General features: G+C 44.7%; 1 protein-coding gene across 2 annotated transcripts in view; it reads left to right on the forward strand.

The window, feature by feature from the left end:
* The first annotated feature begins 1628 nt into the window (after positions 1 to 1628).
* slc37a4a (solute carrier family 37 member 4a) overlaps positions 1629 to 17679 on the forward strand; it is a 74242-nt gene continuing 58191 nt past the window's right edge. For both annotated transcript variants that reach the window (XM_063038719.1, XM_063038720.1), the window contains exon 1: positions 1629 to 2056. In XM_063038719.1, coding sequence (XP_062894789.1) covers positions 1915 to 2056 — 142 coding nt within the window. In that variant the 5' untranslated portion in view covers positions 1629 to 1914. The remainder of the gene's footprint in view (positions 2057 to 17679) is intronic.

A 17679-nucleotide genomic window follows, 5' to 3' on the forward strand; every position in this document is an offset into this window, starting at 1 on the left:
TTGTCTTCAAAATGCAGCATCTGCAGTCACCTGTGTCTCCTCAATACTTGAGGAAGAGAGTTCCAAAGAATCTTGTGTGATTCACTCAAGGCTCTTTTGCTCTTCTAAATTCCCATAGATACAGTATACAGTTTAACCACCCTGACATGTCTGACTATGACAATAGTGCATTCAGGACTCCAGATGTGGTCTGGTCAGTAAAGGTAACCAACCCTCTCAATAATCACAATCTTCTCTTAGCTTTTCCAATGATATGCTTTACCCGCATGGCACATTTTGCAAACTGTATGCCCATTCGACTACATCTCAGAGCTCGGCAGTCTGTCGCTGTTTAGATCATTCCCCCCGCCAGGCAGTTAATCTAATCAACCATTCTAGTTAGCCCCACCCCACCCCTCCCCCTCTGTCTATCTGTTACTTTTGTTTAAAATCTATTTTGGAGATGTTGGGTCAGATGGGTCTCTTCTACACTACAAGCCACACTGCCCAGCAACCCATCTTAGCATAGTCACAGGACAATTTATAATGACGAAATAACCTACTAACTGGTACGCCTTTGGAATGTGGGGCAAGTGCAGAGCAGCAGAGCACCCGGAGGAAGCCCATGCAGTCACAGAGAGGACATACAAACTCTTTACAGATGGCACCAGAATTGAACTCCAAACTTCAATACCCTGAGCTCAAGTCAAGTTGCTTTTATTGTCATTTCGACCATAAGCTGCTGGTACAGTACACAGTAAAAACGAAACAATGTTCCTCCAGGACCCTGGTGCGACATGAAACAACACAAAACTACACTAGACTAAGTGAGACAACACACGGCTACACTAGACTATGTAAAACAACATAAAAACTACACTAGACTACAGACCTGCACAGGACTACATAAAGTGCACAAAACAGTGCAGGACAGTACAATAGTTAATAAACAAGACAATAGGCACAGTAAAGGACAAATTACAATATAATAATAAATGATGTAAATGGTATCATGCTAACTACTACACTACCTTGATGCCCCAAATGGGACAATAGTTAGATTTTGTTTTAGTAGCCTTGTAGTGGTTTCCAGAAGGAACCTTCAGGTAAGTCTGTTTGCAGGAAGTCTATTGTAGCTGTCTCACTGAAACTATTCAAGATTTTTTAAGTAAATGGACGTGAATGGCTCAGGGAAGTTCATCAATATTCTCTGTAAGTGGCTCTTTTCCGTCCTGATCAGAATCAGGTTTAATATCACTGGCATATGCCGGGGGGGCGGGGGGGGTGCAGGGTTGTCTTTGTCTGGGTCTGTTCGTGTTACTGTACCTCCTTCCTGACGGTAGCGATGTGATGTAATTTCTAGTGCTGTGCATTGTGTTGTTTCCCTGTAAGGTTATTACTGTGATATAGTGGATAAGGACAGATTGTGTAAAGTTAAATACTGCAAGTTAAAGTGTTGCCATTAAGCTGGACTTTCCGTGCCCCTGCACTTTCAAACCATCCACATCAACTCTATTGACCTTGTGTAATCATTAATCAGTTCTTATTTTTCACCACCTCTTAATGCTTTTAACTGAAATCATTTTGTTCTTCTTTCAGAGTAACAATTCCGTCACTCCCTTGGACCCTTGCAGTTAATGTTTTGCCAGGACAGCAAACAACAGCTTGTTACAAAATCCAACAACACAGCAAAATAAAGGAAAATCATTGAGAGGAATAGGACACTGGAATTTGCTTTTGATTTTTTTTCTGTTTCATCTCAGTTGTCCCATCTTCTCTAAATTTAAACGTATTTTACTTAGAATCATCAAATGTCAAGTCAGCGGTTTTGATCTAATTATTCAGACAGAAACTGGTTTGTTGGATAAATACCTTATCTCTATTTGGGACGCTTACTTCGGAGCTTCCATTTCTGGCTTTCAAAGTCTGTGCAGGATGGCTGGTTACAGCTACTATAGAATAACCATCTTCACAGCCATGTTTGTAGGCTACACCTTGTATTACTTCAACAGAAAAACCTTCTCCTTTGTGATGCCCTCCGTCATGGAGGAGGTGACCTTGGAAAAAGACGACTTAGGTAAGTGTGCAACAGCAGGGAAATGGAGGATGGGTGAGTCCAGTATGAGATCATTGGAACATGGAGACTCTGATGTGAAGAGCAGAGCTGGTAGAGGAGTGGAAGGACTCGGGAAAAAGGGTGGAGGAGCTGAGCCTCTGGGGAAGAGGTGATGGGCCATACTCAGGAGGAGGTGAGGGGGGGACTCGGGAGACCATGTTCATAGATTCCTGAATGTAACAGAACTGATTAGTGTAGTGGTTTAAAGTGCACTTCCCTACTTTGGATGAGATACAGAATATGAGAAACATTCTCCTATGCTCCGGACAATAAAGTTCGAACCAACTCACCCTTTCCCTATAACTCTTGAGAGGGGGAGAACCCTACTTGTATTTACCCTGTCTACACCCCTCACAATTTTGTACACCTCTATCAAATCTCCTCTCAATCTTCTATGCTCCAAGGAATAAAGTCCTAACTTATTCAACCTTTCCATATAACTCAGTACCTCAAGTCCTGACAACCTCCTTGTAAATTTTCTCTGTACTCTTTCAATCTTATTGATATCTTTCCTGTAGGTCAGAATACCTGCACAATAATCTAAATCTGAGATTTGGTAATTACAATCTGTCCTCTGCAAAGGGCAATTCTGGCTTCCTTTCCTTGTGAGGATGAGAAGTGACTTGATAGAGGCGTACAAGATGAGAAGAGGCACAGGTCAAGCGGGCAGCCAGCGACTTTTCCCCAGGGCAGAAATAACTAATACAAGTGGGTATAACTAAAGTTGATTAGAAGATAGTGCAGGGGAGATGTCAGAGGTAAGTCCTTTATACAGCTGGGTGTGTGTAACGCACTGCCGGGATGATGGTAGAGGCAAGTACAACAGGGGCATTTAAGAAACTCTTAGATAGGCACATGGATGATAGAAAATTGTAGCGTTATTTGAGAGGGAATTGTTAGATTGATCTTGCAGTAGGTTAAAAGGTCAGCACAACATTGTGGGCTGAAGGGCCTGGACTGTGCTATAATGGTCGACGCTAGTCATTCCAATTAATTGCTTCCATCTACACAGCTACAGTGTCCGCCCATCTCTGTGTCATCGTTGAATCTGTGGCATTCCATCCCCCTGAATGAGTTGATGAAAAGTAGTTTGCGAGTATGAATCATAAAAGTCAGTTCATCATTTTATCATCATGCGAACAGCAGCAGTGTTTTTGTAACAATTTGTAAGGGTTGTTAGTTACTTAGGCACATGGGTTCGTTTAACATCAGGCATTATTTAGCACCTGAGAACATCTTTTCAGTTTTTAAATCAGTAGACTTTATGCCCAGCAATTAAGAATCGATTTAACAGACAGCTGATAACATATGCCGCCTTCCTCCTGTTTTTATTTAAACATTGCCTAGCTGGGGGAAGCAACAGTAGTCGTGCCTCTGGCACAGAGTCTGACCCTGTGGTTCAGAAGGGTAGGGAAAGGAAGAGGAAGGCAGTAGTAATAGGAGACTCTATAGTTAGGGGGTCAGACAGGCAATTCTGTGGATGCAGGAAAGAAACGTGGATGTTAGTTTGCCTCCCAGGTGCCAGGGTCCAGGATGCTTCAGATCACGCCCACGATATCCTGAAGTGGGAAGGTGAATAGACAGAGTCATGGTACGTATTGGTACCAACAACATAGGTAGGAAAAGGGAGGAGGTCCTGAAAAAAGACTACAGGGAATTAGGAAGGAAGTTGAGAAGCAGGACCTCAAAGGTAGTAATCTCGGGATTACTGCCTGTGTCACACGACAGTGAGTATAGGAATAGAGTGAGGTGGAGGATAAATGTGTGGCTGAGGGATTGGACCAGGGGGCAGGGATTCATATTTCTGCACCATTGGGACCTCTTTTAGGGCAGGTGTGACCTGTACAAAAAGGACGGGTTGCACTTGAATCCGAGGGGAACCAATATCCTGGCGGGGAGATTTGCTAAGGCTACAGGGGAGAGTTTAAACTAGAATTGTTGGGAGGTGGGAACTGAACTGAAGAGACTGGGGAAGAGGAGGTTGGCTCACAAATAGAGAAAGCTTGTCGACAGTGTGTGAGGGAGGATAGGCAGGTGATAGAGAAGGGACACGCTCAGACTAATGGTTTGAGATGTGTCTATTTTAACGCAAGGAGTATTGTGAACAAAGCGGATGAGCTTAGAGTGTGGATCAGTACATGGAGCTATGATGTTGTGGTCATTACAGAGACTTGGATGGCTCAGGGACAGGAATGGTTACTTCAAGTGCCAGGTTTTAGATGTTTCAGAATGGACAGGGAGGGAGGCAAGAGAGGTGGGGGCGTGGCAGTGTTGATCAGAGATAGTGTCATGGCTGCAGAAAAGGTGGACGTCATGGAGGGATTGTCTACAGAGTCTCTGTGAGTGGAGGTTAGGAACAGGAAGGGGTCAATAACTCTACTGGGTGTTTTTTATAGGCCAACCAATAGTAACAGGGATATCGAGGAGCAGATAGGGAAACAGATCTTGGAAAGGTGTAATAATAACAGAGTTGTCCTGTTTTTTTTCCTGTTTCATTCCTGTAGAATTAGATATCATGCCTGCAGGGTTAGTGCTTTGCTCAGGGTGTCAGATGTGGGAATCCTGGGAGACCTCCAGCCTCCCTGATGGCCACATCTGCACCAGGTGCACCGAGACCGTGTTAGGGATCTGGAGCTGCAGCTTGATGACCTACTGCTTATTATGGAAAGTGAAGAGGTGATAGACAGGAGCTACAGGGAGGTAGTCATCCCTAGGCTACAGGGGTCAGAAAACTGGGTGACTGTCAGGAGAGGGAAGGAAAATGCCTGGATAGTGGAGAGCACCCCTGTGGCTGTCCCCCTCAGTAACAAATATCTTGTTCTGGATGCTGTTGAGGGGGATGACCTGACAGGGGACGCCCACGGTGACCGGGTCTCTGGCACTGAGCCTGGCGCTGTTATGCAGGAGGGAGAAGAAGAATGCAGTAGTCATAGGGGATTCCATAGTCAGGGTAACAGACAGGAGATTCTGTGAGCCTGACAGAGATACCCGCATGGTGTGTTGCCTCCCAGGTGCCAGGGTACGGGATGTCTCGGACTGGGTCCAGAATATTCTGAAGGGGGAGGGTGAGCAGCCAGTTGTCTTGGTACATGTTGGTACCAATGACATAGATAGGACAAAGGAGGAGGTCCTGAAGAGAGATTTCTGGGAGTTAGGAAGGAAGCTGAGAAGCAGGACCTCCAGGGTAGTAATCTCAGGATTGCAACCTGTGCCACGTGCTAGCGAGGGCAAGAATAGTAGGATCAGGCAGATGAATGCGTGGCTGAGAGACTGGTGTAGGGGGCAGGGCTTCAGATTCTTGGATCATCGGGATCTCTTCTGGGGGAAGTATGACCTGTTCAAAATGGACAGGTTACACCTGAACCCGAAGGGGACCAATATCCTGGCGGGAAAGTTTAATAGAGCTGTTAGGGAGGGTTTAAACTAATTTGGCAGGGGGATGGGAACCAGAATGATAGAGCGGAGGAAGGGGAAAACAGAAATAAATCTAAGATAGTGAGCAGTAAAGATGTCAGGAAAGACAGGCAGATGATGGGGCAAATTTGAAGCCATTGGGATGAGTTGCAGTGCAATAAAGTTGCAGTGAAATCAAAGCGAAAAGTACCAAATACTGGTCTTAAGGTGTTATACTTAAATGCACGCAGCATAAGGAATAAGGTGGATGATCTTGTTGTACAGCTACAGATTGGCAGGTATGATACTGTGGCCATCACTGAGACGTAGCTAAAGGATGCATGTCTCTGGGAGCTGAATGTCCAAGGATACACGGTGTATCGGAAGGATAGGAAGGTAGGCAGAGGGGGAGGCGTGGCTTTATTGGTAAGAAATGATATTAAATCATTAGAAAGAGGTGATATAGGATCGGAAAGTGCAGAATCTTTATGGGTTGAGCTAAAAAATTGCAGGGGTAAAAGGACCCTGATGGCAGTTATTTATAGGCCTCCAAACAGCTGCAGTGATGTGGACTACAAATTACAACAGGAAATAGAAAAGGCTTGTCAGAAGGGCAGTGTTATGATAATTGTGGGAGATTTTAACATGTGAGTGGATTGGGAAAATCAGGTCGGCACTGGATCTCAAGAGAGAATTTGTAGAATGTCTGCGAAATGGCTTTTTAGAACAGCTTGTTGTTGAGCCCACTAGGGGATGGGCTGTACTGGATTAGGTATTGTGTAATGAACCGGAGGTGATTGGAGAGATTGAGGTGAAGGAACCTTTAGGAGGCAGTGATCATAACATGATTGAGTTCACTGTGAAATTTGAAAAAGAGAAGCTGAAATCTGATGTGTCGGTATTTCAGTGGAGTAAAGGAAATTATAGTGGCATGAGAGAGGAACTGGCAAAAGTTGACTGGAAAGGGACACTGGCGGGAAGGACAGCAGAGCAGCAGTGGCTGGAGTTTATGTGAGAAGTGAGGAAGGTGCAGGACAGGTATATTCCAAAAAAGAAGAAATTTTCGAATGGAAAAAGGATGCAACCCTGGTTGACAAGAGAAGTCAAAGCCAAAGTTAAAGCAAAGGAGAGGGCATACAAGGAAACAAAAATTAGTGGGAAGACAGAGGATTGGGAAGTTTTTAAAAGCTTACAAAAGGAAACTAAGAAGGTCATTAAGAGGGAAAAGATTAACTATGAAAGGAAGCTAGCAAATAATATCAAAGAGGATACTAAAAGCTTTTTCAAGTATATAAAGAGTAAAAGACAGGTTAGAGTAGATATAGGACCGATAGAAAATGATGCTGGAGAAATTGTAATGGGAGATGGCAGAGGAACTGAACAAGTATTTTGCATCAGTCTTCACTGAGGAAGACATCAGCAGTATACTGGACACTCAAGGGTGGCAGGGAAGAGAAGTGTGCGCAGTCACAATTACGACAGAGAAAGTACTCAGGAAGCTGAATAGGCTAAAGGTAGATAAATCTCCTGGACCAGATGGAATGCACCCTCGTGTTCTGAAGGAAGTAGCTGTGGAGATTGCGGAGGCATTAGCGATGATCTTTCAAAAGTCGATAGATTCTGGCATGGTTCGGGGGACTGGAAGATTGCAAATGTCACTCCGCTATTTAAGAAAGGGGCAAGGAAGCAAAAGGGAAATTATAGACCTGTTAGCTTGACATTGGTGGTTGGGAAGTTGTTGGAGTCGATTGTCAAGGGTGAGGTTACGGAGTACCTGGAGGCATATGACAAGATGGGCAGAACTTAGCATGGATTCCTTAAAGGGAAATCCTGCCTGACAAACCTATTACAATTTTTTGAGGAAATTTCAAGTTGGCTAGACAAGGGAGATGCAGTGGATGTTGTATATTTGGGTTTTCAGAAGGCCTTTGACAAGGTGCCACATATGAGGCTACTTAACAAGATAAGAGCCCATGGAATTACAGGAAAGTTACATACATGGATAGAGCATTGGCTGATTGGCAGGAAACAGAGTGGGAATAAAGGATCCTATTCTGGTTGGCTGCCGGTTACCAGTGGTGTTCCACAGGGGTCCGTGTTGGGGCCGCTTCTTTTTACATTGTACATCAATGATTTGGATTATGGAATAGATGGCTTTGTGGCTAAGTTTGCTGACGATATGAAGATAGGTGGAGGGGCCGGTAGTGCTGAGGAAACGGAGAGTCTGTGGAGAGACTTGGATAGATTGGAAGAATGGGCAGAGAAGTGGCAAATGAAATACAATGTTGGAAAGTGTATGGTTATGCACTTTGGCAGAAGAAATAAACGGGCAGACTATTATTTAAATGGGGAGAGAATTCAAAGTTCTGAGATGCAATGGGACTTGGGAGTCCTCGTGCAGGATACCCTCAAGGTTAACCTCCAGGTTGAGTCGGTGGTAAAGAAGGCGAATGCAATGTTGGCATTCATTTCTCGAGGAATGGAGTATAGGAGCAGGGATGTGATGTTGAGGCTCTATAAGGCGCTGGTGAGACCTCACTTGGAGTACTGTGGGCAGTTTTGGTCTCCTTATTTAAGAAAGGATGTGCTGATGTTGGAGAAGGTACAGAGAAGATTCACTGGAATGATTCCGAGAATGAGAGGGTGAACATATGAGGAACGTTTGTCCGCTCTTGGACTGTATTCCTTGGAGTTTAGAAGAATAAGGGGGGACCTCATAGAAACATTTCGAATTTTGAAAGGCATGGACAGAGTGAATGTGGCAAAGTTGTTTCCCATGACGGGGGAAGTCTAGTACGAGAGGGCATGACTTCAGGATTGAAGGGTGCCCATTTAGAACAGAAATGTGAAGAAATTTTTTTAGCCAGAAGGTGGTGAATCTATGGAATTTGTTGCCACGGGTGGCAGTGGAGGTCAAGTCATTGGGTGTATTTAAGGCAGAGATTGATAGGTATCTGAGTAGCCAGGGCATCAAAGGTTATGGTGAGAAGGCGGAGGAGTGGGATTAAATGGGAGAATGGATCAGCTCATGATAAAATGGCAGAGTAGACTCGATGGGCCGAATGGCCGACTTCTGCTCCTTTGTCTTATGGTTTTGTCATGGGGGGAGATTTTAATTTCCCAAATATCGATTGGCATTTCCCTAGAGCAAGGGGTTTAGATGGGGTGGAGTTTGTTCGGTGTGTTCAGGAAGGTTTCTTGACAATATGTAGCTAAGCCTACAAGAGGAAAGACTGTACTTGATCTGGTATTGGGAAATGAACCTGGTCAGGTGTCAGATCTCTCAGTGGGACAGCATTTTGGAGATAGTGATCATAATTCTATCTCCTTTACAATAGCATTGGAGAGTTTAGGAACAGACAAGTTAGAAAAGCGCTTAATTGGAGTAAGGGGAATTATGAGGCTATCAGGCAGGAACTGGAAGCTTAAATTGGGAACAGATGTTCTCAGGGCAAGGTACAGAAGAAATGTGGCAAATGTTCAGGGGATATTTGTATGGAGTTCTGCATAGGTACGTTCCAATGAGACAGGGAAGTTATGGTAGGGTACAGGAACCGTGGTGTACAAAGGGCTGTAGTAAATCTAGTCAAGAAGAAAAGAAAAGCTTACAAAGGGTTCAGAGAGCTAGGTAATGTTAGAGATCTGGAAGATTATAAGGCTGACAGGAAGGAGCTTAAGAAGGAAATTAGGAGAGCCAGAAGGGGCCATGAGAAGGCCTTGGCGGACAGGATTAAGGAAAACCCCAAGGCATTCTACAAGTATGTGAGGAGCAAGAGGATAAGATGTGAAAGAATAGGACCTATCAAGTGCAACAGTGGGAAAGTGTGTATGGAACCAGAGGAAATACCTACTGTGGGAGGTGAGGGAGGAGATTGCTGAGCCTCTGGCAATGATCTTTGCTTCATCAATGGGGACGGGAGAGGTTTGGAGGGTTATAGATGTTGTTCCCTTATTCAAGAAAGGGAGTAGAGATAGCCCAGGAAATTATAGACCAGTGAGTCTTACGTCAGTGGTTGGTAAGTTGATGGAGAAGATCCTGAGAGGCAGGATTTATGAACATTTGAAGAGGTATAATATAATTAGGAATAGTCAGCATGGCTTTGTCAAGGGTAGGTCGTGCCTTATGAGCCTGATTGAATTCTTTGAGGATGTGACTAAACACATTGATGAAGGAAGAGCAGTAAATGTAGTGCAGATGGATTTCAGCAAGGCGTTTGAAAAGGTACCCTATGCAAGGCTCATTGAGAAAGTAAGGAGGCATGAAATCCAAGGGGACATTGCTTTGTGGATCCAGAACTGGCTTGCCCACAGAAGGCAGAGTGGTTGTAGACGGGTCATATTCTGCATGGAGGTCGGTGTCCATGCAGGGATCTGTTCTGGGACCTTTACTCTTCATGATTTTTATAAATGACCTGGATAAGGAAGTGGGGGGATGGGTTAGTAAATTTGCTGATGACACAAAGGTTGGGGGTGTTGTGGATAGTGTAGAGGGCTGTCAGAGGTTACAGCGGGACATTGATAGGATGCAAAACTAGGCTGAGAAGTGGCAGATGGAGTTCAACCCAGATAAGTGTGAAGTGGTTCATTTTGGTCAGTCAAATATGATGGCAGAATATAGTATTAATGGTAAGACTCTTGGCAGTGTGGAGGATCAGAGGGATCTTGGGGTCCAAGTCCATAGGACGCTCAAAGCAGCTGTGCAGGTTGACTCTCTGATTAAGAAGGCATACGGTGTATTGGCCTTCATCAATCGTGGAATTGAAATTTGGAGCCCAGAGGTAACATTGCAGCTCTTTAGGACCCTGCTCAGACCCCAGGGTCTGAAATGGCTGCCACAAGAGGGCACAGGTTTAAGGTGCTTGGAAGTAGGTACAGAGGAGATGTCAGGGGTATGTTTTTTATGCAGAGAGTGGTGAGTGCGTGGAATGGGCTGCCGGCAACGGTGGTGGAGGCGGATACGATAGGGTCTTTTAAAAGACTTTTGGATAGGTACATGGAGCTTAGAAAAATAGAGGGCTATTGGTAACCCTAATAATTTCTAAGGTAGGGACATGTTCGGCACAACTTTGTGGGCCAAAGGGCCTGTATTGTGCTGTAGGTTTTCTATGTTCCTATTGCTGTGTGTCTGTACCTATTTTTCCCCCTACCCCCTCCTGATTTTCACTCTCACTTCATCTCACACTGCCTCTGCACTTCAACCTCTTATTTTTACATTTTTTTCCCCCCGATGTGCCTCCTTATTTTCTATTGTTTCCCATACCTGGGTAGGTGATAGACTGATTTTAAAATTCTCAAACTCGTGATTAAAAAAACTCACGTTCTCAGGATTTTGTTTTTACTTGCACAGTATGTCTTCTTTTGCATATTGGTTGTTTGTCAGTCTTTGTTAATGCGTAGTTTTTTTCGTAAAGTTCTGTTGCATTTCTTTTTTTACCTTGTGAATGCCTGCAAGAAAATGAATCTCAAGGTACCAGGTAGAGTACATACTTTGATGATAAATTTACTTTGAACTTGGAACCTCCATGGTCTCGCTTCTTCCTCTTTCTGTAATTCTCCCCAATGCCCCAACCCAAGATCAACACCCTCCTCTCATTCTGGGCTCTTACTCTTCTTGAAGCTAAATCCATCTACGTTGGTCACCAGCTTGCATCTGTCAAGACATAAAGCTTTGGAATTTCCTCCATTAACCACCCCCTTTCCTCTATTTCATTGTCCCACCCAAATAGCCCCTGCCTTCAGCCCATACGCCTCTAAGCTCCACTCCAGTGCTACTTGAATGACCGTATTGTACCTGTCTCAACCACTTCCTCTGGCAGCTCATTCCATCTACTCATTCCCATCTCTGGTGTGGGAACGTAAAAAGGAAACATGGATGATAGTTTGCCTCCCAGATACCTGGGTCTGTGATGTTTCTGGACACGTCCACAATATCCTGAGAAGAGAGGGTGAGCAGCCAGAGGTCATGGTACATGTTGGTACCAATGACATAGATAGAAAAAGGGAGGAGGTCCTGAAAACAGAATACAGGGAGTTGGAAAAGAAGCTGAGAAGCAGGACCTCAGGGGTAGTAATCTCAGGATTGCTGCCTGTGCCACGCGACAGTGAGGATAGGAATAGAATGAGGTGGCAGATAAATGTGTGGCTGAAGAATTGGATCAGGGGTCAGGGATTCAGATTTCTGGATCATTGGGACCTCTTCTGGGGCAGGTGTGACCTGTACAAAAGGGATGGGTTGCACTTGAATTTGAGAGGGACCAATATCCTTGCGGGCAGGTTTGCTAGAGCTGTTGGGAGTGGTTTAAACTAACATGACAGGGGGATGGGAACCAGTATGATAGAGCTGAGGATGAGCCAGCAGGTTTACAAGTAGATGATGGGTGTAACATGAATGTAAGGAAGGACAAGCCAATGACTGAGTATAAATGCAGACAGAGCAGAGAGTTTGATTGTACCACAGAGGCAAAATTCATAAGGGTGAAGAATGCAGGACTGAAGGTGCTGTATTTAAATGCGCATAGCATTCTGAATAAGGTGGATGAATTTGTGGTGCAATTAGAGATTGGTCGGTATGATGTTGTGGGCATCACTGAGTCGTGGCTGAAAGAAGGCCATAGTTGGGAGTTTAACATCAAAGGATAGACTTTGTATCGAAAGAACAGGCAGGAAGGCATAGACAGTGATGTGTCTCTGTTGGTAAAAGATGGAATTACATCTTTAGAAAGAGGTGACATAGGGCCAGAGAACATTGAATCTTTGTGGGTGGAGTTCAGAAACTGCAATGGTGAAAAAACCATTACGGGAAGCATATATAGGCCTCCGAATAGTAGCCAAGATGTGGGATTGAGATCGGAAAGGGATCTGGAAAGGGCATATAATAAGGGTAATGTCACAATTGTAATGGGGTCTTCAGTATGCAAGGAGATTGGGAAAAACCAGGCTGGTGTCATTTTGCAGGAGAGGGAATTTGTTGAATGCCTACGGGATGGCTTTTTAGAGCAGCTTGTGCTTGAGCCTACCTGGGGAATGGCTATCTTAGATTGAGTGTTGTGTAATAACCCAGATTTTATTAGTTAGCTTTACATAAAGGAACCCCTAGGAGGCAGTGATCATAATATGATTCAATGCATTCTGCAATTTGAGAGGGAGAAGCATAAATTACATGTATCAATATCCCAATGGAATAAAGGGAATTTAAAGGGAATTACAGAGGCGTGAGAGGGGAGCTTGCCCAGGGGATGATGTCAGATCAGAGGTGGTTGAAGTTTCTGGGAATAGTTCACAAGGTGCCGGATAGATATATCCTACAGAAGAAGTTGTTCGCAAATGGCAGGGCTAAGCAACTGTGGCTGACAAGGAAAGTTAAGGACTGCATAAAAGCCAAGAAAAGGGCATATATCGTACCAAAAGTGATTGGGAAGTTTTGAAAATCCAACAAAAGGCAACTAAAGAAGCTATAAGAGAAGAGATGAAATATGAGGGCAAACTAGCCTATAATATAAAGCAGTATACCAGAAGTTTTTTCAGTATATAAAGAATAAAAGGGAGGTGAGAGTTGATATTGGACCACTGGAAAATGATGCTGGTGAGGTAGTAATGGGGGACATACAAATGGCAGATGAAGTTAATGGGTACTTGGCATCCGTCTTCACTGTGGAAGACACAAGCACTATGCCAGAGATCCTTGAGTGTCAGGGAGCAGGCGTGAGTGTCATTGCTATTACAAAGGACAAAGTGCGAGGCAAACTGAGAGGTCTTAAGGTGGATAAGTTACCTGGGCCAGATGGACTACATCCCAGAGTGCTGAGAGAGGTTGCTGAAGAGATAACGGATGCACTGGTCATGATCTTTCAAGAATCACTTGATTCTGGCACAGACCCGGAGGACTGGAAGATTGCAAATGTCACTCCACTCTTTAAGAAGGGAGGCAGGCAAAAGAAAGGAAATTATAGGCCAGTTAGCCTAACCTCAGTAGTTGGGAAAGTGTTGGAGCCTATTGTTAACGATGAAGTTTCGGGGTACTTAGAGACTAATGATAAAATAAGTCAAAATCAGCATGGTTTCTGTAAAGGGAAATCTTGCCTGACAAATGTGTTACTACTTCAAGGCAGTAAGAAGCAGGGTGGACAAAGAAGAGACTGTAGATGTCATTTACTTGTATTTTCAGAAGGCATTTGATAAGGTGCCACACATGAGGCTGCTTAACAAGATAAAATTCTATGGTGTTACAGGAAAGATACTGGGATGAATAGAGGAATGGCTGACAGGCAGGGGGCAGTGAGTGGGAATGAAGGGGGCCTTTTCTGATTGGCTGCCAGTGACTGCTGGATAATGGAATTGGTGGTTTTGTGGCAAAGTTTGCGGATGATATGAAGATAGGTGGAGGGGTAGGTAGTGCTGAGGAAGCAATGTGATTGTATCAGGACCTAGACAAATTGGAAGAATGGGCAAAAAAGTGGCAGATGGAATACAGTGTTTGGAAATGTATGATAATGCATTTTGGTAAATGGAACAATAGTGCGGACTATTATGTAAATGGGGAGAAGGTTCAAACATCAGAGGTGCAGAGGGACTTAGGAGTCCTCGTGCCAGACTACACAAGAAGGTTAATTTACAGGTAGAGTCTGTGGTAAAGAAGGCAAATGCAATGTTGGCATTTATTTCAAGGGGAATAGAATATAAAAGGAAGGAGATAATGTTAAAGCTTTCGAAGACATTCGTCAGGCTGCACTTGGAGTATTGTCAACAGTTTTGGGCCCCATATCTCAGAAAGGATGTGTTGTCATTGGAGAGAGTCCAGAGAAAGTTCACGAGGATGATTCCGGGAACGAAGGGGTTAACATATGAGGAGTGTCTGGCAGCTTTCAGCTTGTACTCACTGGAATTGAGGAGGTTGAGGAGGAGATAGAAAAAAGGATCAGCCATGATTGAATGGTGGAGCAGACTCAATGGACCAGATGGCTGAATTCTGCTCCTGTGTCTTATGGTCTAATTTGGAAGAATGCGTGGGGATCTCATTGAAATAGAGGGCACAGGCTCAAATTTGAGAGGCGATCTTTTAGAACAGAAGTAAGGAGGATTTTTTTTTTGCCAAAGAATGGTGACAAGTTAACAAATTTCACGACACATGCCGGTGATAATAAACCTGATTCTGATTCTGTGAATCTGTGGAATTCTCTGCCACAGGCTGCGGTGGAGGCCAATTCCATGCGTATATTTAAAGCAGAAGTTGATAGATTCCTGACTGGTTGGGACATCAAGGGATATGGTGAGAGGGCAGGGGTATAGGGGTGAATGGGATCTGGGATCACCCATGATGAAATGGTGGAACGGACTCGATAGGCTGAATGGCCTCACTCTGCTCCTATGTCTTATGATCTTATCTGTGTGAAAACGTTGCCCCTTGGGTCCCATTCAAATCTTTCCCCCTCACCCTGAACCTTGGCTCCCTAGTTGCGGACTCCCCTATCCTGGGGAAAAGATTTTCACCATCCACCTTATGTTATAATTTTTGAACACCTTTTTAAGGCTGCCCCTCATTCTCCTGCATTCCAGTGAATAGAGGCCAAACCTGGCAAGCCTCTCCTGTAGGCCCTCTAGTCCCAGCAACATCCTCGTAAATCTTTCCTGTACTATTTCCAGTTTAACCTCGTCTTTACTATAACAGGGTGGCCAAAACTTTATCAAATACTCCAAGTACGGCCTCACTTCATAGAACTGACACATGATCTTCCAACTCCTATACTCTGTGCCCGGCCTGATGCAGGCTGGTGTGCTAAATATCTTTTTCACCACCTTGTCCACCTATGATGCCACTTTCAACAAATTATGCACTTGTACTCCTGGGGTCCCTGTACCATGACACTTCCTGGTGCTCTACTGGTCATAGAATATAGAACAGTTCAGGCCCTTCAGCCCACAATGTTGTGCTGACCTTTTAACCCACTCCAAGATCAATCTAATCCTCTCCTCCCACATAACCCTTCATTTTTCTGTCATCTGTGTTTTTTAAATGCCCCTAATGTATCGTCTTCTATCACCACCACTGGCAGGGCATTCTGCTCACCCAACACTTTGTGTATAAAACAGACCTTTGACTTCCACCCTTCCCTTTCCTCCCATCACCCCAGAGTTATTTCCCCCTAGTTTTAGCCAGTTCTACTCTGGGAAAAGTCTCTGGCTGTCCACTCTTGTCTGCCTCTTATCATCTTGTACACCTCTATCAAGTCACCTCGCATCCTCCTTCACTTCAAAGAGAAAAACCCTGGCTCGCTCAACCTATCATAGTATAAGCTGTAAGCTGGTTTGACTTTCCAAATATTCCAAAAGATTTTGAGAGGGTGCGGAGGAGATTTACCAGGATGCTGCCTGGATTAGAGAGCATGTCTTATGAGGACAAGTTGAGCGAGATGATAAAAGGCATAGATCAAGAGGATAGGCCAGGATGGGAATGACAGGAGTGAAGGTAGGACCGATTAGAGATAAAGGTGGGAAGATGTGCCTGGAGGCTGTGGAAGTGAGCGAGGTCCTCAATGAATACTTTTCTTCGGTATTCACCAATGAGAGGGAACTTGATGATGGTGAGGACAATATGAGTGAGGTTGATGTTCTGGAGCATGTTGATATTAAGGGAGAGGAGGTGTTGGAGTTGTTAAAATACATTAGGACAGATAAGTCCCTGGGGCCTGACGGAATATTCCCCAGGCTGCTCCATGAGGCGAGAGAAGAGATTGCTGAGCCTCTGGCTAGGATCTTTATGTCCTCGTTGTCCATGGAATGGTACCGGAGGATTGGAGGGAGGCGAATGTTGTTCCCTTGTTCAAAAAAGGTAGTAGGGATAGTCCGGGTAATTATAGACCAGTGAGCCTTAGGTCTGTGGTGGGAAAGCTGTTGGAAAAGATTCTTAGAGATAGGATCTATAGGTACTTAGAGAATCATGGTCTGATCAGGGACAGTCAGCATGGCTTTGTGAAGGGCAGATCGTGTCTAACAGTTGTGGTGGAGGGAGTACATTCAGATTGGAGGATTGTGACTAGTGGTGTCCCACAAGGATCTGTTCTGCGACCTCTACTTTTCGTGATTTTTATTAACGACCTGGATGTGGGGGTAAGAGGGTGGGTTGGCAAGTTTGCAGACGACACAAAGGTTGGTGGTGTTGTCGAAGATTGCAGAGAGACATTGATAGGATGCAGAAGTGGGCTGAGAAGTGGCAGACGGAGTTCAACCCGGAGAAGTGTGAGGTGGTACACTTTGGAAGGACAAACTCCAAGGCAGAGTACAAAGTAAATGGCAGGATACTTGGTAGTGTGGAGGAGCAGAGGGATCTCGGGGTACATGTCCACAGATCCCTGAAAGTTGCCTCACAGGTGGATAGGGTAGTTAAGAAAGCTTATGGGGTGTTAGCTTTCATAAGTCGAGGGATAGAGTTTAAGAGTCACGAGGTAATGATGCAGCTCTATAAAACTCTGGTTAGGCCACACTTGGAGTATTGTGTCCAGTTCTGGTCACCTCACTATAGGAAGGATGTGGAAGCATTGGAAAGGGTACAGAGGAGATTTACCAGGATGCTGCCTGGTTTAGAAAGTATGCATTATGATCAGAGATTAAGGGAGCTAGGGCTTTACTCTTTGGAGGGAAGGAGGATGGGAGGAGACATGATAGAGGTGTACAAGATAATAAGAGGAATAGATAGAGTGGATAGCCAGCGCCTCTTCCCCAGGGCATCACTGCTCAATACAAGAGGATATGGCTTTAAGGTAAGGGGTGGGAAGTTCAAGGGGGATATTAGAGGAAGGTTTTTTACTCAGAGAGTGGTTGGTGCGTGGAATGCACTGCCTGGGTCAGTGGTGGAGGCAGATACACTCGTGAAGTTTAAGAGACTACTGGACAGGTATATGGAGGAATCTAAGGTGGGGGCTTATATGGGAGGCAGGGTTTGAGGGTCGGCACAACATTGTGGGCCGAAGGGCCTGTACTGTGCTGTACTAGTCTATGTTCTATGTAAGGTGAGGAGGCATAATATTGGAGGAAAGTATAGGTTGGAGGTCAAAGGTCTGTTTTTTACACAAAGAGTGGTGGGTGTGTGGTGTTGGTGCGTGGCCAAGTGGTTAAGGCATCGGTCTAGTGATCTGAAGGTCGCTCGTTGGAGCCTCAGCTGAGGCAACGTGTTGTGTCCTTGAGCAAGGCACTTAACC

The sequence above is a fragment of the Mobula hypostoma genome, chromosome X2, assembly GCF_963921235.1.
Source record: "Mobula hypostoma chromosome X2, sMobHyp1.1, whole genome shotgun sequence".
NCBI classification, from domain to species: domain Eukaryota; kingdom Metazoa; phylum Chordata; class Chondrichthyes; order Myliobatiformes; family Myliobatidae; genus Mobula; species Mobula hypostoma.